The sequence below is a fragment of the Microcaecilia unicolor genome, chromosome 2 (assembly GCF_901765095.1).
Source record: "Microcaecilia unicolor chromosome 2, aMicUni1.1, whole genome shotgun sequence".
Lineage (NCBI taxonomy): Eukaryota > Metazoa > Chordata > Amphibia > Gymnophiona > Siphonopidae > Microcaecilia > Microcaecilia unicolor.
In genome coordinates, this window is record NC_044032.1 from 487635074 (window position 1) to 487655514 (window position 20441).

General features: G+C 41.0%; 1 protein-coding gene across 1 annotated transcript in view; it reads left to right on the plus strand.

Annotated features, from left to right (window-relative positions):
* The window catches only part of NSD2 (nuclear receptor binding SET domain protein 2), a 505993-nt gene that overhangs the window by 442632 nt on the left and 42920 nt on the right, over window positions 1–20441 (plus strand). Inside the window, exon 21 of the mRNA XM_030191106.1 lies at window positions 19556–19662. Within this exon, the coding sequence (XP_030046966.1) occupies window positions 19556–19662 (107 nt within the window). The remainder of the gene's footprint in view (window positions 1–19555; window positions 19663–20441) is intronic.

Genomic DNA, 20441 nt, shown 5'->3' on the forward strand with positions numbered 1-20441 from the left:
TAGTGACTTTAATGAACTCATTTAAACAAACAATTGCAACTGGAAATAACATACTCCTCCTACAATTCGACATGTCCAGTGCCTTTGACATGGTTAACCACGGAATATTACTAAATATCCTTGAATACTTTTGGAGTTGGAGGTAACGTTCTTAACTGGTTCAGAGGATTCCTAACCACAAGATCATACCAAGTAATCGCGAACGGGGATATTTCAGCCCCATGGACTCCGGAATGTGGAGTTCCCCAAGGATCCCCCCTCTCACCAACCCTCTTCAACCTAATGATGATACCTTTAGCCAAGATACTGGCTAATCATAATCTCAATCCCTACATATATGCAGACGCTGTCACGATATATATCCCATTCAAACACGATCTGAAGGAAATCACCAACGAGATCAATCAAAGCCTCCAAATCATGCACTCCTGGGCTAATGCATTCCAGTTAAAACACAATGCCTCATACTCACTCCACAACACAATACAAGTAACTTCTCCACCATTGCCACACCAAACTTTTCTATTCCAGTCTCAAACGATCTGAAAGTTCTGGGAGTCACCATTGACCGAAACCTCACACTTGAAACCCACGTGAAGAGTACAACGAAAAAAATGTTCCATTCCATGTGGAAACTCAAACGAGTAAAACCCCAAGATCCATTTTCCGCAACTTGGTACAATCAATGGTGCTGAGTCACTTAGACTACTGCAATGCACTATACGCCGGTTGCAAAGAACAAATTATCAAGAAACTTCAAATAGCCCAGAATACCGCAGCCAGACTCATATTTGGCAAATCAAAATATGAAAGTGCGAGACCCTTACGAGAAAGACTGTACTGGCTCCCACGTAAAGAACGTATCATGTTTAAGATCTGCACGATTGTCCACAAAATCATCCACGGAGATGCCCCGAGCTACATGCAAGACCTCGTGGACCTACCTCCTAGAAATGCTAACATCAGCCCGCAAATTCCTCAATCTACATTTCCCCAACTGCAAAGGATTAAAATACAAACTAACACATGTGACTAGCTTCTCCTACATGAGCACGCAGTTATGAAATGCACTACCAACTGATCTGAAAATGATAAACGACATACTAGCTTTCGTAAATCTCTGAAAACCCACTTCTTCAACAAGGCCTACAATGGTAATCCATAACTTAATTATAACACTTTACCACCTCACCCTATTCTATTAACTATCTTTCTATAACTTTGTTTAGATCTTTTTCCTCATCCATGAATCTGTTATAACACCAATTGTATCTATCTCCTAGAATGGCGATGCCATAACAGGTTTTTGTAAGCCACACTGAGCCTGCAAATAGGTGGGAAAATGTGGGATACAAATGCAATAAATAAAATAAAATATGTTAGCGTTTCACTTTTAAAAAGGAGACTATGATAAAATGAGAAGAACGGTGAAAAAAAAACTTAGAGGAGCGACTGCGAGGGTCAAAAATTTATATCAGGCGTGGATGCTGTTCAAAAACACCATCCTGGAAGCCCAGGTCAAATATATTCCGAGTATTAAAAAAGGAGGACGAAAGACCAAACGACAGCCGGCGTGGTTAAAAAGTGAGGTGAAGGAAGGAGTAAGGAAGCTATTAGAGCTAAAAGAAAATCCTTCAGAAAATGGAAGAAGGAACCGACGGACAATAATAAGAAATAGCATAAGGAATGTCAAGTCAAATGCAAAGCGCTGATAAGGAAGGCTAAGAGGGACTTCGAAAAAAAGATTGCATTGGAGGCAAAAACACATAGTAAAAAAAATTTTAGGTATATTAAAAGCAGGAAGCCAGCAAAAGAATCGGTTGGACTGCTAGATGACAGAGGAGTAAAAGGGGTGATCAGGGAAGACAAAGCTATAGCGGAGAGATTAAATGAATTCTTTGCTTCGGTCTTCACCGAGGAAGATTTGGGTGGGATACCGGTGCCGGAAACGGTATTCAAAGCTGATGAGTCGGAGAAACTTATTGAATTCTCTGTAAACCTGGAGGATGTAATGGGGCAGTTCTACAAACTGAAAAGTAGCAAATCTCCTGGACCAGATGGTATTCATCCCAGAGTACTGATAGAACTGAAAAATGAGCTTGCGGAGCTATTGTTAGTAATATGTAATTTATCCTTAAAATCGAGCGTGGCACCGGAAGATTGGGGTGGCCAATGTGACGCCGATTTTTTTTTTTTAAGTTCCAGAGGAGATCCAGGAAATTATAGACCGATGAGTCTGATGTCGGTGCCGGGCAAAATGGTAGAGACTATTAAGAACAAAATTACAGAGCATATTCAAAAACATGGATTAATGAGACAAAGTCAGTATGGATTTTAGTGAAGGGAAATCTTGCCTCACCAATCTACAACATTTCTTTGAAGGGGTGAACAATCATGTGGATAAAGGTGAGCCGGCTGATATTGTGTATCTGGATTTTCAGAAGGCGTTTAACAAAGTACCTCATGAAAGACTCCAGAGGAAATTGGAGAGTCTTGGGATAGGAGGTAGTGTTCTATTGTGGATTAAAAACTGGTTAAAAGATAAAAAAAAAACAGAGTAGGGTTAAATGGTCAGTATTCTCAATGGAGAAGGGTAGATAGTGGGGTTCACCAGGGGTCTGTGCTGGGACCACTGCTTTTTAACATATTTATAAATGACCTAGAGATGGGAGTAACTAGTGAGGTAATTAAATTTGCTGACGACACAAAGTTATTCAAAGTAGTTAAATTGCAGGAGGATTGTGAAAAATTACAAGAGGCCCTTACGAGACTGGGCGTCTAAATGGCAGATGACGTTTAATGTGAGCAAGTGCAAAGAGATGCATGTGGGAAAGAGGAACCTGAATTATAGCTATGTCATGCAAGGTTCCACATTAGGAGTCATGGACCAAGAAAGGGATCTAGGAGTCGTCGTTTTTGATACGTTGAAACCTTCTGCTCAGTGTGCTACTGCGGCTAAGAAAACAATTAGAATGTTAGGTATTATTAGGAAAGGAATGGAAATCAAAAATGAGGATGTTATAATGCCTTTGTATCGCTCCATGGTGCCACTGCACCTCGAATATTGTGTTTAATTCTGGTCACCGTATCTCAAAAAAGATATAGTGGAATTAGAAAAGGTACAGAGAAGGGCGACAAAAATTATAAAGGGGATGGGACAACTTCCCTATGAGGAAAGGCTAAAGCGGCTAGGGCTCTTCAGCTTGGAGAAAAGGTGGCTATGCGGAGATATGAAAGAGGTATGTAAAATAATGAGTGGAGTTGAACGGGTAGATGTGAAGCGTCTGTTTACGCTTTCCAAAAATACTAGGACTAGGGGGCATGCGATGAAGTTACAATGTAGTAAATTTAAAACGAATTGGAGAAAATGTTACTTCACTCAACGTGTAATTAAACTCTGGAATTCGTTGCCAGAGAATGTGGTAAAGGCAGTTAGCTTAGCAGAGTTTAAAAAAGATTTGGACGGCTTCCTAAAGGAAAAGTCCATAGACCATTATTAAATGGACTTGAGGAAAATCCACTATTTCTGGGATAAGCAGTATAAAAGGTTTTGTACTTTTTGGGGATCTAGCCAGGTATTTGTGACCTGGATTGGCCATTGTTGGAAACAGGATGCTGGGCTTAATGGACCTTTGGTCTTTCCCAGTATGGCAATACTTATGTACTTATGTTATTTTCATGGTTAAATGCTTGGGCTTAGTCTGTGATCTCCTTGGCTAACTGCTCACATTCCTTTGGATTATTTTTACACATTTCACACGTTCTCCGCAGTACATATTCACTATACTTACACTCAGAACTATTTATTTCCAGAATACATAAGAAAATGCATATGTAGAGGTGTTTACTTAAACGTCCACGCAATTGTTTTTGTTAACATATAAAATTACCTTTTTGTCAGTCTCACTGTTCATCTGTACATATAAAATGATATTTTTGTCATTCTCTGAGGACAAGCAGGCTCCAATATTCTCACAAGCGTGTAGACGCTGATTCGCGTCACCCGGTCTGGCATTTATGCCATAGAAAAAAACAAGAGCTTTGAGGAGCGTGGCCACCGAGCCCGACTGTGCATGCACGAGTGTCTTCCCGGCCGCTGTGCAAACACGATTCCCTCAGTTTCATTTTCTCCGTGTGAGAAGCAGCTGTCTTTTTTGCTTTCCCCTTACACGTCCAGTCAGAGGTATTTTGAGTGCCTTTCGGTGTTTTTTTCTACCTGCTCCTTTTCTTTTCTTTATTTTTTTGCTTTGTCTTCTGAAAAAAAAAAAATAAGGTCCCTTCCTTTTTTTTCAGGCACCATCACGACTTTTAATTTAGCCAAAGCCATTTTTCCTTCTATGTCCCAGTGCCCATTCTGAAGATCCATGTTCTGCCTGTTGACCATTCGTCAATGCTGGTGCCTCAGCAAGCATCCGTGCTGGCACTCACCAATGACATGATCTTGGCCAGCCTGTCAGGGGAGGAAGCGAATCTCGAGTCTAGGGAGTACCCATACCTTGGCACTCTTTTCCAGAACCTAGCCAGGCATCCAGTAGACCGAGGACGTCTTAGGATCAGACTTGGACTTACCATGAGGAACATTTTGCTCAGTAGGAATCAGACTGCTCCTGGGAAATCTGAGAATGAGCCAAAGGACTTCTCAGACTAGAGATTCCTTAGTCTACCTTCAGACCCCTCCCCACCAAAGGAAAGGAGGAAGTTTCTTTCAGAGGAGCTCTCCTTTATAGGCTTCTTCTTTTTTCTTTTAAGCGAAATGACAAATGGCCTTCCATTTAAGGTAGAGGTTGGAGATCGAGGAGAAGCCCAAGGCCAAGATGTTGAGTGACCTTGATTATGACTACCTTCTTAAGGAAGCTGTGATGATGCCTATTCACAACGCCCTGAAGAACACAGATGAAGAATTAGGAAATCTTGCTTGCTATGCAGGTTATTCCAAAGAAGCCAGACTCTATGCGTAGAGTCCTAAAAGCTCCTGAATTTGAGAAGCCCCAGCTTCTGCACCATTCTGTGGTGATCGAATCTGCTGCCCCCCCCCCCCCCCCCCAAGGCAAGGATGCTTGCACTCTGGAGTCTTTTGAGAGGAAGGTATTCCAGGACTCAGTGCTCATTTCCCACATTCAGGCTCTATATGAACGTCTACTTGAAGAACTTAGTAAGCAGTGTGCTTGACTTTGCGGACACTCTCTGTGAGGAGCAGTCCACACATCTTCTCCAGCTTGCAAATAAACATAAGGAGTGTTGAAAGCATATTGCTCAGGCCATTTATGATACTTTTGACATAGCAAAGTGGAGGAGTGGCCTAGTGGTTAGGGTGGTGGACTTTGGTCCTGAGGAACTGAGTTTGATTCCCGGCACAGGCAGCTCCTTGTGACTCTGGGCAAGTCACTTAACCCTCTATTGCCTGCCGCATTGAGCCTGCCATGAGTGGGAAAGCGCGGGGTACAAATGTAACTAAAATAAATAAATAACATCCAGACTCTCTGCCATAAGTATCAGCATGCACATACTCTCATGGCTGTGTGTCTTGGCCCTGAAACCAGCAGTTCAGGAAAAGCTAGTGGACAGCCTTTTTGAGGACAAGGTGAAAAGGTGGCCATCAGGTCCCCTATCTTTACCCATTCCTTCTGCAACCTCCGAAAGAGTACCTATTGTCAGAGGTGTAGGATCACTCCTTCGTCCTATCCTCCGCAACAGGCCCAGATTTTCACAGCCTTCTTAAATGATAAATAGTTGACTGAATTAAGTAAAATCGGTATCACTGATAAAGATTTGGACTGGTTCAGAGGATGTTTGTCCACCAGATCTCACAGAGCGAAGCAGAATGGAGGTTTGCCTGATGGTTGAACAAACCCCTGTGGGGTTCCACAGGGGGTCGCCTCTTTCTCCAACACTTTTTTTTTAAATTTGTAAATCTTTTTATTAAATTCCAACACATAACAATTGACAACAACTCAGCCTCAAAATAGCAACAACCCACCCCACCCGGCAATTTTCAAACACTTCAGCAAGACAAATTATATGACATAAAAAGCATCTACTGTGGATGGGGCCTTGGTTCTTAGGACCCCAATCCACCGGAAAAACTCCCCCAGCAGAAACCACCTCCCACCTAACCGTGCGTGATAACCCTTGGAGCACCTAACCATCATACCTCTATTCAGGAAACCTAAACTGCCCCTACTTGACATTTCACCCTTTAGATTGTAAGCTCCTTGGAGCGGGGACTGTCCTTTATGTCAATTTATGTTAATCTGTACAGCGCTGCGTAACCCTAGTAGCGCTCTAGAAATGTTAAGTAGTAGTAGTAGTAGCATTAACACCAGTCAGTGGTTTGACAAGAATCTATTCAAAACCTGACTATGCACTGTGGGTAAAATCCTTTGTAAATAGGCAATCCAAACAGCAAGAAATCTCTGTTGCCTCACGAGCGCACCACCTCCAAAACTGCCAAAATCTGCCTCATATTCGTAGAAATCGCTCATCCACAGGTAAAACGCACTTACAGCTCTGCCATCAATGATGGAATTACCATCACTAACCTATTGCCCATAATTTTAACTAAAGCTTTTGCTTCAGAGTTCAACAGAGAGATGATATGGTATGACTGTGGCCTGTCTGAAGGTTTACTTGCTTTCGAAAGAACTGTAATCTGTGCCTTGTTGAGGTGACTGGGCAACTGACCCCAATGGTTCATTGTATTACACCTCTGCCAAAACCGGACCAATTTCTGACTGCAAAAGCTTATAAAATTCACCATCCAGCCCAGGCACTTTCCCCAATGGTCTCTGTCATATCAGCCACTCCACCTCATCCTCACTAACGGGCGCATTCAGTATAGCCAGATCTGACTCGGAACCCCCTGGGCAAACCTCACTGTCCAAAGTAGAATGGGCATGTGGGCCATAAATCTGGGCGACATACTCTTTCAAAATCATATTAGTAGCGTGATCATGATGCACTAAACCGCCCATGTCGTCCACCAGAGTGGCTATTTTACTTTCCCCCTTGCTCCTTTGGGCCAATTTAGCCAACAAACTGCCACTTTTATTGGCAATCCTATATAGCTTGTATTTATAGTAAGCAAATGATTTCCTTGCATGTCTATGCAGTAGTTCATTCAGGGCTTGTTTGGTTTCCAATAATTGCATTTTAACCCACAGAAAATGATGAGTTCCATAGAGCTTATGGAAAGCCATCACCCGCCACTTCAGGCACAATACCTCTTGGTGACAGGCCTTTCTTTGAAAGCTGACATAAGAGATGACTTCCCCCTGCAATACTGCCTTCGCAGTCTCCCAGAACAAGATGGGATCTTCCATGTGAGCTCCATCCTTAAAGGCTTGCCAACAAGAGAGCAATAATGGCAAACATTTACTATCCCTATATAAAAAGATGAGAAATCTTCAAAGTGCCAAATGACGGAGAAGAGCCGTACTGAAGACTCAGCTCCACCTAGGCATCATCTGAGATATGGGCCCCAGGAGTACATCATCCACCAAAGACAAGAGTCCTCAAGAGATCAACAAATAGTCTATTGTAGACATCATGGAATGCTCTCTGGAGATGTGTGTGTAATCTCTCTCCAATGGATGTAATACTCTCCACACATCCACCATGTCCAGAGATGATCAAAGAATGGAAGTTCCTTGCTGTGTCCTAACCAACTCCCTCTCTGAGGGCTTGAATGGTCTAGAAAGGGATTGGCACCCTCATGGAAATTCCCCCCCCCCCCCCCCCAAGTCATGTATCCTGTGAATAAGTTGGTCAGAATTTGTCTTCTCAAAAAATTAGGGTCATAAATATTACAGAGAAAAAGAGGTTAGCAATCTATTATCACAAAGGCTAGAACAAATTGACCCACTAGATTCGTAACTACCTTTCGGTCCTCCAATTGTAAACCCTTCCAGATTAGAATAGCAACACCGCCTTTCTTCCCAGCCACAGGGGATTCAAAAGTGTCACCCACCTGCCAGCACCGCAGTTTAGCGTGCTCCAGGGCAGAGAGATGAGTCTCCTTCAGAAAGGCAATCGAAGTCTGTTGATCATTGAGAGCCTTTAGTATTTTTTGCCTCTTGATTGGAGAATAGATGCCTCCTGCATTCCAAGTAATAGCTTTGTGTGTTAATATACAATAAAGCAGATAAAAACAGTGAAAATCAGAACAATCCAAAGGTCTGGAAGAGCACCCTAGCCTCTACCCCCCCCCCCCCAAGAGAGTGTCCTTTGACAGAAAGCCAATAGATCCTAGGTCTCAGTCGGCACCAGTGATAAGCACCATGCACTAAACTCCCAACCTCCCTTTCTCTCCTCCCCTTAAGCACATTCCCACCCTTCACCCACCCCTCTACAATACCCACACATCCCACAAGCATATCTAATGTTACCCCACACATTAAGGATCCTGAGAATACCTGAAAACAAAAGACACAGAACCCCCCCCCCCCCCCAAGAATCAGCTTAGAACTAACACATGTACCCCAACAGAAGCCATAGAGCCATTGTAAGCTTCAAAATGGCCCCAGAGCTTGCCAGTCATGCAGAGCCAGCAGGAAATCTGCAAGGATATTCAGGATAATCAGTCTTGAAAGAATGTAAAAAAATAGGAAAAGGGGGGGAATGCTAAAAGTCTGGCCTCCATGCGCTCACAAATAGCAGTGAAAAACAAAGTATGGGCAGGAACAACCTGGTTAAATATGACTCCCAAGCTCCAACCAGATACCACAAAAAAAAAAACTGAGCACTTTGAGATGTTAGAATGATAAAGCTCAGGTGGCCACAGAACTCCAAATAGTCTGAGCTACAGTATCCAAAACTGTTAAACTGTCTCTCTGAACAACCCCCCCCCCCCCCCCCCACCCCCCCAAAAAAAAAAAAAAAAAAAACACTGCTAAGAGCAAGCCCCTGGAGAGAAACTGGCAGACAGGATAAAGGAGGAGAAATAGCAGTTGACCCACCCAAGAGCAGCCTCCACAGCAGGAACACTACATTGCAAAAGGGAAAACATTACCACCAACTCCATGCCAGAGGATATTAGGTGATCCAAAAGGAGGGCCAACTCCCTGTCCACTTGCAGCGCCTGAATATACATCAGTGCTCCAATGATCCGCAGTAGGGACCCTCTAGGCCTCCAAAGCAGAGCACAAGTGGGAAAACAAATGTGACAGGGCCGATGCCTCCTGCCTGCAGAAGTCTTCATAATAGCATCCACCTTGGAAGGAAATGACAAGTTTAAATCAGCAGTGGTCCCCATGTGACTGGCGACAAGCCAAAATGCCACAAATTGTTCTAGAGCATCCCCCTCAGCAGCACAAAAGCACCAGCTCCATTTCCAGAAAGGCCACTGGATACTCGCAACTCAAAAAAAAAAAGTCAATGCAAGAACGAATATTATGGTGCCAGACATCACAGGTGATTCAGGCAGGCACCTTCTGACACTTAACTAATAATCTATCCACATAAGTAGTTGCCTCTGGAACCGGGTCAAAATATTGGGTATGACCATTATCAATGATTTTAAGTTTTGCCGGATATAGAAGGCTGAAAACTACCTTCATGGCGAACAATAGAGCAAAGAGGTGCAATCGCTGTGCATGCCACTGAGACCTTGTTAGAGTAGTCCTGGAAACAAAGAACATGTGCATTTTGGTATTCAAAATGGTAGCTTTCCTGCAGTGCTTGAAGAATGTCCATTTTGTGGTTATAATTTAACACTCTGAGAATTACAACACGCTGGCGATCTGCACCACCAACTGAATATTGACTGGAAAGAGGCTCCAAAAGCAACTATGACTATTCTTCCTGCAGAAGCAACAGCTTTATATTTTGCAGTCCCTGATAACTATTCAGCCTGTATCTGAAAAAATGGAGGGCAATGAGAACAGATGATCTCAGATTATTGGGTAAAAATAGGCTACCACCTCAGTTTTAAATCACTATCACACATCCTCTGACTTGGGCCCAGTTGCATCAAGCCCATACCTACCTGCTCCTCGTTCAGTCTGTTTTAAGAAAAGAAACAGGTCTTCTATTTGCTGTGCGTGCTGGATCTGAAAAGTGCTTGAGCATACATCCCCACTTGTGTCAAGTGCAGAAAACTACCTTTGGTTCCTGCTATGCAATGATTATTACCACGACAAAGTCCCTTGGCCTCTCATTGGCCCCAAAAGTCTTCACCAAATGCCTCAAAGTAGCTGGCAGCTTCCTCAAGGACCTAGCTGTGGTACTCAGATGAAACAATACTCCTCCTTCGAACCCTTGATTTTATCAACTTCGGCAATTCAGCCCTTAGTCTATGCACAAAATTTCCTTTATAAAATTTATTCTAGATACAGGTAAAGTGTAAGTTTTTCTGCCACAAGACAAATTGCAAAAAGTATTTCTTCTTTTCTGGAGTATTCAGTGTTATATACCTGTCACAACCAGGGCTTACCTACCAATGCTAGGCTATCTACTCCAGTCCGTCTTCTACCATTATGCTTACCTGAAGATGAAGGGGCCACAATGTCATCTCAAATTCCAGTGAAGTCAATGTCCCTAACCTCTTTCTGTATGTTATGTGTATGTTAATTTTACATCAGAAATTGGAGGTCCAACAAATGGATGAAACCCAGGATGTGCAATCTAAGTCAATTAGCTGCAATCAAGGAAAAGTATAACAGTTGGACTCAAATGTCAACGTGGTGCTTTTTGACCACTATTTCCCTATATAGGGTTCATAGTTGTTCACAGAAATAAGAAATATATTCAATTAAGAATTACAACAATAAAAAAACTCCTAAAAATAGTACAGACAATTTCAACAGATGTATTTATTTTATTTATTTATTGCATTTGTATCCCACATTCCCCCACCTATTTGCAGGCTCAATGTGGCTTACATAGATTTGTTAACATTGTTATATAAGGAAATCAGATACAGTTAGTAATGTGTAGCAATTAGGAAAGGAGATCAGATACAGTTAATAATGTGTAGCGATTAAGGAAGGGAAGAGGGAAGAAGGAGGAGAGTTGTTAGGGTAGTTGTATATGGTGGGCGTTCATTATTGAGTGGGTAGTGAGGTGGCTTGGTGAGGTTATAGGTTTTCATTGTAGGCCTTGTTGAAGAAGAATGTTTTCAGAGATTTTCAGAAGATTGTTGTTTCTTTGATTGCTTTCAAGTCAGTAGGTAATGCATTCCATAACTGATCAGTAGCTATAGTGACCAGTCAAAAAGGTATATCTTTAGTTTTTTCCAAAACTTCAGATAATTTTGTTCTGGCCTAATCTAGAGAGGAAAAGTATTCCAGAATGGGATAACAGCTGGAAATCTAGTCTTAACTATTCTTTAATGAATGCATTTTTTTAAAAAGGGGAGGACAAAGAATTAATTGATCACATAAGCAAGATTTAGTTTTAACTTATTAACATATACCAACTCCTGAATGCTATTTATCTCAGACAAAACAGAATTAGATACTTCCGAAATATTAGGTGAAATAAGTAGCAGTAACAGGATATCATTTTTTATTTATTTTTGTTACATTTGTACCCCGCGCTTTCCCACTCATGGTAGGCTCAATGTGGCTTACATGGGGCAATGGAGGGTTAAGTGACTTGCCCAGAGTCACAAGGCGCTGCCTGTGCCTGAAGTGGGAATTGAACTCAGTTCCTCAGTTCCCCAGGACCAAAGTCCACCACCCTAACCACTAAGCCACTCCTCCACTTATCAGCATAAGACAAAAGTAATTCACCAAAATTCAGCCTAATCTTATTTAATGAGGCCATAAAGAGATTAAAAAGCATCGGAGAGAGTATCAAACCCTGGGGACCCCACATCCCAGTGACCAGGTCTGAGAGAGCCCTTTATTTTGATGCACACACTAACTCCAATTAACTAAAAATTCTTGAAACTGTTTAAATACACAGCCTGAGATTCCTATTTTGTTCAGCCTTTCTAGAAGAAGCATATGGTTAACAGCATCGAATGCTGCTGATATGTTCAAATTGAAGCAATATAATCTGTCTACCAGCACCCAATGATTCCTTAATAAATGATGTGAGCATAAGTAACTGAGTTTCTGTGCTACGTGCTGATCTAAAGCCCAATTGGGAATGATGTAAACGTGGGAATCAAGTAATCAGAAAAAAGTTGACTCGCATATGATTCAATTAGTTTTGTAAAGAGAGAGATGCTTGCCACTGGACAAAAACTAGAAGGTAATACTAAATTCAAGCCCAAACATTTAGTTATTGGAGTAAGAATAATTTGACCTGTATTGACTGGCAATGAACCCAAGCGCAGAAACTTGTTAATTCCAGAAGAAAGCCACTGAATAGCACCTGCGAGACTGAAGGAAATAGTGAGACTAGAGAGCTATTAATTAGACTTTGTGTTTGAGAACATAGGTGGAAATGAATTCCAAATCTGACCTGCCACTACTGATCTGACCTGAGATAGATCAGATTTACTACTACTACTACTTAACATTTCTAGAGCGCTAATAGGGTTACGCAGCGCTGTACAAAATAAACAAAAGGACGGTCCCTGCTCAAAGGAGCTTACAATCTAAAGAACGAAATGTCAAGTTGGGGCAGTCTAGATTTCTTGGGTAGAGGTGTAGAGGTTAGGTGCCGAAGGCGACCTTGAAGAGGTGGGCTTTAAGCAGAGATTTGAAGATTTAGGTATTGAACTATTGCAGAAATTTTGGGACTGTGTCGGTTCCAAACGGATTTGTGCCTTTTTATTAGAAAAAAAAGGTTAGCTAATTCCTGAGCCGATGGCTGTAAAGATGGAGAATTACAGTGTAGATAAAGTACATAAGTTTTGCCATACTGGGACAAACTGAAGGTCCATCAAGCCCAGCATCCTGTTGCCAACAGTGGCCAATCCAGGTTACAAGTACCTGGCAAGATCCCAAAACAGTACAATACATTTTATGCTGCTTATCCTAGAAATAAGCAGTAGATTTTTCCAAGTCCATTTTAATAATAGCTGCTAAGCTAACTACTTTTACCACATTCTGTGGCAAAGAATTCCAGAGTTTAATTACACGTTGAGTGAAGCAATATTTTCTCTGATTTGTTTTAAATTTACTACTTTGTAGCTTCATTGTGTTCCCCCTAATCCTAGTATTTTTGGAGTGTAAACAAGCGATTCACGTCTACCCATTCCACTCCACTCATTTTATAGACCTCTATCATATCTCCCCTCAGCCATCTTTTTCTCCAAGCTGAAGAGCCCTAGCCGCTTTAGCCTTTCCACATAGGAAAGTCGTCCCATCCCCTTTATCATTTTCATCTCCCTTCTCTGAACCTTTTCTAATTCCACTATGTTTTTTGAGATGCGGTAACCAGAGTTGCACACAATATTCGAGGTGCGGTCGCACCATGGAGCCATACAAAGGCATTATAATGTCCTCATTTTAGTTTTCCATTCTTTTCCTAATGATACCTAACATTCTGTTTACTTTCTTAGCCGCCACCGCACATTGAGCATAGGTTTTCAACATATCATCAACAATAACACCTAGATCCTTTTCCTGGTCAGTGACTCCCTAATGTGGAGCCTTGCATCATGTAGCTAAAGTTCTGGTTCCTCTTTCCCACATGCATCACTTTGCACTTGCTCACATTAAACATCATCTGCCATTTGGATTCCAGTCTCTTAAGATCCTCTTGTAGTTTTTAGCAGGACTAATTAAGCCTTTCACAAGAGAGAACAGTTTACTACTATTAATAGGTTCAGAACCAATTAACTGGCTACATTACCTTTTTTCTGGCATCAGCCACCCTTCTTATAAGACCTAAAAGATAATCTTTAAGAGAGCTTATCAGTTCTATCATTAGTTTAACGACAGCATCTTTCTAGGTGTTGGCAATCTTGCTTCAAAGCCTTAAGGTCAGAAGAGAGCCATGGTGCTTTCCTACAAGAACTAAACTTTCGTAGCAGTCATAGATGAGATTTTATCTAAAATTGTTGAGGGTACCATATCCCAGCAAATTTTGAGTGAGTTAGTATTTGGATCTAATGAGCATTTTTTTTTTTTTTTACATCTCAGACCAATAAAGAGCATCATCAGTCCTGATCCTAGTTGAAGCCAATTTAGGCATTCACCTAGACAGATCTTCAGAGTAAATTCTAGCTGAAAATGGTGAGACCAAGGTAATCAACATAACCATATTTTGACAATTGTACCTGCGTCAGAAGTCGACCAGTTTATCCCTGCAGACAAGCACATTTAGCAGCCTGCAGCGCACATGCAGTCCCCACCTTCCAACTGTACTGGTACAGCTACATCCAAGCTATGAACACAAAGTACCCCATCAAAGGGAAGAAACAGGGCAAACTGTGTTGTTCATAGCCTTGGCTGTGCAGCTGTACCAGTACATATGTTGGAGAGTAGAGACTGTACGTGCTCCTCAGGCTGCTGAGGTGCTTGTTTGCAAGGGATAAATTGGTTGACTCCTGATGCAACCACAATTGTTGAAATATGGCTATGTCAAGTCTATTTGAGTCCAACTGTTGTTTGTTTATTGTTACTTAATATCCACTTTACAAAATAAAGGTCAAAGTGGTATACAAATAAAATATTAGTAAAATATGCTACCTTTCTTCGATGGCTGCTAACAAGTTGACTTCATTTGCACATCCTGGATTTCGCCCATTTATCGGACCTCGCTTCTTTTTCTGTCTGTTCTCCACCTGTGGGGTTCATGCTATGTTAATTTCATTTCACACCATGCTACAGCAATAGATCTTCAAATCCAGTCTGTTCTGATTTCCATTTTCACATCTAGGATATCAATTCTGTCCTCATGACAGATGCTTCCAGTATTAGTTGGGGATCCTTCCTTGCCTCTCATCTTACTTGTGGAACCTGGTAGCAAGCTAAGTAATGACTCCATATTAATACAGATGATGCCATATTAATACAGATCTGCAAGTGTTCAGAGACGTACTACAAGAAAGTTCAGTGCTGACTCAAAAAGTTGCCATATTTTATATCAAAAGCTGGGAAATAGGTTTGCTTCAATTATTCCAGGAAGCAGCAAGAATGTAGGAATTTATCATTTCTGATTGTATACAAATTCAGGCTGCTTATATCCCTGGGGATCAGACCAAGATAGCAGACAGCCCATTTTTCTGAGGCACACATCTAATAGACTTTTTCACCAACAGTGAAAATACAAGACTCGCTCTGATGTTAAGTACTACCATCCCTAGATCAACCAGCAAAGGATGCACCGGCTATAAACTGGATCTGGGCACGGAGAGGAAATCCAAAAGCACACAAGCAAGACTGAGTACCAAAGAAGCACAAGGAGCCTTCAAGAGTGGGGGCGGTACAACTATAATTTATTGAACAGACCCAACATGGCCCATGTTTTGGCAAAGCCATGTTGGGTCTGTTGCGTCAGGGGTCTAGACAAATATTCAAAAATAGTATAAATACAATAAAAATAGAAATTACATTAAAATATATACAAACTTACATAAAATAGCATATAAACAATCATTTATGTTATAAAAGCCAAACAAATCATGATGAATCTATGGATCAAATAAAGTAAAAATACATGTGACTGATATTCATTTATGGAATTAAAATAATAATATACAAACAAACATAGGATTATGAATAAAATGAATTGAAACTGAACTAGAAATGGAAACATTGCAACTAGCAAGAAAGTGGAAGCTCCATATGACTTGTGCCTAGTGAAAGTCTCAAACTTCAAATGTATCAATCAGTCAACAAAGAGATAGTCTTGTGGTGTAAGGGATAAAATCAATTTTCCTATAGAATTTTCAGTCCATTTGATTCAAGGCCCTCTTTAACATACAGTGCTACCCCTCCACCAATTCGATCCACCCTATCACTATGATATAATTTGTACCCTGTTATGACAGTGTCCCACTGATTATCCTCCTTCCACCAGGTCTCAAAGATTCCTATTATATTTAATTTTTCATTTAGTGCAATATATTCTAAATCTCCCATCTTATTTCATAGGGTTCTGGCATTCACATATAGACATTTCAAACTGTGTTTGTTATTCCTATTTACATCATGCTCAGTACTTGACTGTATTAAATTGCAATCTTTTGTCTGATTTTTATTTTTATTTAGGGACACCTGATCTACTACGGTCTCTTTTGCAACCTCACTATCGGGATACCCTATCTTCCCTGTTTTGGTGATATCTTTAAAAGATACCTTATCCCGAACCATGCGCTTTTGAGCGACTATCAACCTTCCCCCATTCTCTAGTTTAAAAGCTGCTCCATCTCCTTTTTAAATGCAGACGCCAGCAGCCTGGTCCCACCCTGGTTAAGATGGAGCCCATCCTTTCGGAATAGGCTCCCCCTTCCCCAAATCTAAAACCCTCCTCCTGCTCTATCATCTCATCCACGCATTGAGACTCCAGAGCTCTGCCTGTCTTTTGGGCCCTGCACATGGAATGGGTAGCACTTCAGAAAATGTTACCCTAGAGGATCTGGATTTGAGCTTTCTACCTAAGAGACTAAATTTGGCTTCCAGAACCTCTCTCCCACATTTTCCTATGTCATTGATACCCACATGTACCAAGACAGCCAGCTGCTCCACAGCACTATGTAAAATCCTATCTAGGTGACGCGTGAGGTCCGCCACCTTCGCACCAGGCAGGCAAGTCACCAGGTGATCCTCACGTCCACCAGCCACTCAGCTATCTACATACCTAATAATCGAATTACCCACCAGCAGCCATCCTGACCCTTCCCACCTGGGCAGTAGCTCCTGGAGACACATCCTCGGTGCGAGAGGATTTTGCATTCCCTGGTGTGCTGGTCCTGTCTACAGGATTTCTTCCAGCCTCACCAAGATGATGCTGTCCTTTTAGGAGGCCTCCCTCCTCCAAGGCAGGACAGGGACTGCCATACTGGAGGTGGGACTTCTCTGCAATGTCCCTGTAGGCCTCCTCTATGTACCACTCTGTCTCCCTGAGCTCCTCCAAGTCTGTTACTCTAGCTTCAAGAGAACGAACTTGTTCTCTGAGAGCTAGGAGCTCTTTGCATCGAGCACACACATATGACATCTCACCAAATGGGAGGTAGTCATACATGTGACACTCAATGCAAAAGACTGGATAGCACCCTTCTCGCTGCTGGACTACTGTCTGCATCTTAATATTATAGAGTTGTTTAATTAAAACTTCTTAAGGCACTAGATGAATATAATGATCTTTTGACTGTTGTAATTTGCAATTTATTTAGGGTTTGCTTCTTATAAACTTTTTTTTTTTTTTTAGTTACATTTGTACCCTGCGCTTTCCCACTCATGGCAGGCTCAATGCGGCTTATGTAATTCTGACTAATGAAAATTGAGAATTCCCCTCTTGTTGTCTTAATTAGAATAATTGACTATAAATGAAGAGTTGAGCTAGGGGTGGGAGATGGGGAGGGCGGGCGGGAATGAGGACTGAACTGGGCCCTTCTGTGCCTTCTAGAGACTATCTATTAATGCTGTGGCAGAAACTTCAAGTTTTAAACCTGTGGAGACTAGCTAATAAAGTTTGTTTCTTCTTTTTTTTTTCTTTTCTTTTAATATTCCAACTGTGTTTATCAACATCTCACAGTTCCTCTTTTAAACCCTTATCTTTAAGCTGTGGCAGAAACTTCAAGCTTTAAAATTATGTGGAAAAGACTATGGAGACTAGCTAATAAAGTTTGCTTGCTTTTTTTTATTTTAAAATTCTGTGTTTGTCAATATCCTACAATTCCTCTTTTAAACCCTAATTTTTAAGCTATGGCAGAAACCAAGTTTTAAAACTAGGGGAAAAGCTATGGAGACTAGCTAATAACGTTTGCTTCTTTCTGTTTTTTAATTTTAAAATTCTAACTGTGTTTATCAATATCCTACAATTCCTCTTTTAAACCCTAATCTTTAAGTTACCAAGCTCAGAATAGAATAATGTCTCTTACCCATTGATGTGGGTTGGATGCTCTAGGACTTGAGGGTAAATAATAAAGTAATTTCTGGACATTCAAGGTTCTATCCACATAAATCAGCTGTTTTTAAGTTGTGTACCTTCAAAGTGGCTAAAAGTACAAAATGCATACTTCTGGCTATGTTGAGAGGAGTCATTCCTGGTGGCATGTTTAGGTCACTGTGGAGGAAACATTAAATCCATTGTTTGCATTTTCTAATGTAGGCAAATACTTTGCAGCATACCATATGTATTCAAGTATAAACCAAGGGGTTTTTTTTTGCCAAAAATAGGCAACAAAAATTGCATCTCAGTTTACACTCAGGCCTACCCTTCCTCCCCTGGTGTCCGGTGTTCCTTCTGTTCCCTCCTTCCCCTGTGGTATCTCGTCCCCACTGCTAGCCACCAGCACCTCCCTGAACTGGAATAGCTGCTACCCCCTCCCACCAAATAGATGAAGCCCTCTTGCTGGACCCCAATCAGTTTCCATTTCATGTATCTTCTGGTGCTAATACAACCCCAATTTGGTTGCTTTCTTCTGGCCCTACTACCCCCATTCTATTCATTTCTCATTCATATTCATTGTGAAAACCTAACTGGCTCTGTGTCCCGAGAACTAGGTTGAGAACCCCTGCTTTAGACTAATATCCCTTTGGCTTTGACCACTACCTTATCACACTTTTTTGGTACCTTAAGTTAATCATACGTTGTCACCCCATGGTCTGAGCATATCAACCTCTTCACTTTTTGAAATCAGCTCTTTTGGATTTCTGCACCCTAAAACAATTCTGAATTTCTTTGTATTAAACAATAAATGCCAAGCATTTGAATAGTCTTCCAGGTCTTGTAGATAATCTCATTTTATTTGTTTACTTGTTTGCTTAAATATTTCGTATACTGCCCTTCTCACATCAGGGTGGTGTGCATTAAGGAATCCTTCACAAAATACTGTTTAGAAGGCAATACTGTATAGAAATTCAAAAAATCCAAAGTAATCCAGAGTGGAAAAAAATGACTGACTTATACATGAAGGCAATATATAAAAAATGTAAATGAATGAATGCAAATATAGGATACTGACTCTAAGGTTCATTAGACAGAAGTAAATACATAGAGTACTGATTTTCTATATAAAATGTCTTAACATTTTTGTCTCTTAAATGAAATTTTGTAGTACATAGTTAAATGTAGGTTTGATTAAGAATTAGGAGTAGAAAGAAGAATTAAGGGTGTAAGTTTGGAACAACATGGGAAATGTCAATTACATGCTACTTATAAGTTTTAGCTTGAAATTTCAGTTTTTTTCCTTATGTTATAGATAGTGTGCACCATTTGTACAGAGCACATACTTTTTAAAAAAGTGCATATTCTTTGCAAATAGTTTTGCACTATTGAAAGAGTATGAGCAGGTTCAATCTATTGAAAAGGTGTCACTATTTACAGCATTTCCCCCCAGAATTTTTGTTTAATAGAAAAGAATTTTGTATAAATGCAGGAAACTAAAAATTATTGACCTGCATGCCTCTGGTAAATATCTTGTTTCTAGTGTATCTGATACTATGATATTTTGATGTATAGTAAATTAATATGTCTGTTTTGTTTTTCCCAGGGACAGAACTCACTTTTAATTACAACTTAGACTGTCTGGGAAATGAAAAAACTGTTTGTAGATGTGGCGCTCCCAACTGTAGCGGATTCCTTGGAGACAGGCCAAAGGTAAAGCACAGCATTCTCTAAAAGTTTCTCAAGTAGGTCTTGGAGTACCTGCAGTCAACCTTGTTTTCAGGATAACTACAGTAGGTATGTATAGTAAAGATTTGTATGCAAGTCTGTCATGCATATTAATTATGGTTATCCTGAAAACCAGGCTGGCTAGGAGCAGGGCTGTCAAACTGCAGTCCTGGAGGGCTACAGACCAGTGAGGTTTGCAGCTATCCCTAATGAATATTCATATGAGAGATTTGTATACATTTTTAAATGAAACTTTTAATTAAAGCATAACAGGATATACAAAAACAGTCCAGCATTAGTATGTCATAGTTACAGAAGCTAACCGTATCACAACAAAACCCAGTTGATGCATATGGGCTTCTTCTATGCACCTACCCCCAAACAAAACACAGCAGACACTATGCACCTTCCCCCCCCCCCCACCCTCCCCCCCCCAGTCAGCCACCCAAAGGGAACCCAACTCATCAAGTAAGTGTCAGTTCAGGATTAATCTTGCACCACTTCTGAAATGTTTGCCATCGAAGGTCAAAAAGCCCCAGGCGGCATAGCTTGGGGATCATCATTTTCCAGTCTGGTGTGAGTTGTTGTTTCCATGTAGCAGCTATAACTAAATGTGATGAAGTAAGTCCCAGATGATACATTCTATCCTCCCCTTCATCTAGTTCCCACCAGTTTATTAAGAGCATTATCTACAGAGTGATTGTATATCACAGAGGCCATGGCAAAGTGCAAACCCTCCATATTTCTAGTTTTTATTTTAGTAC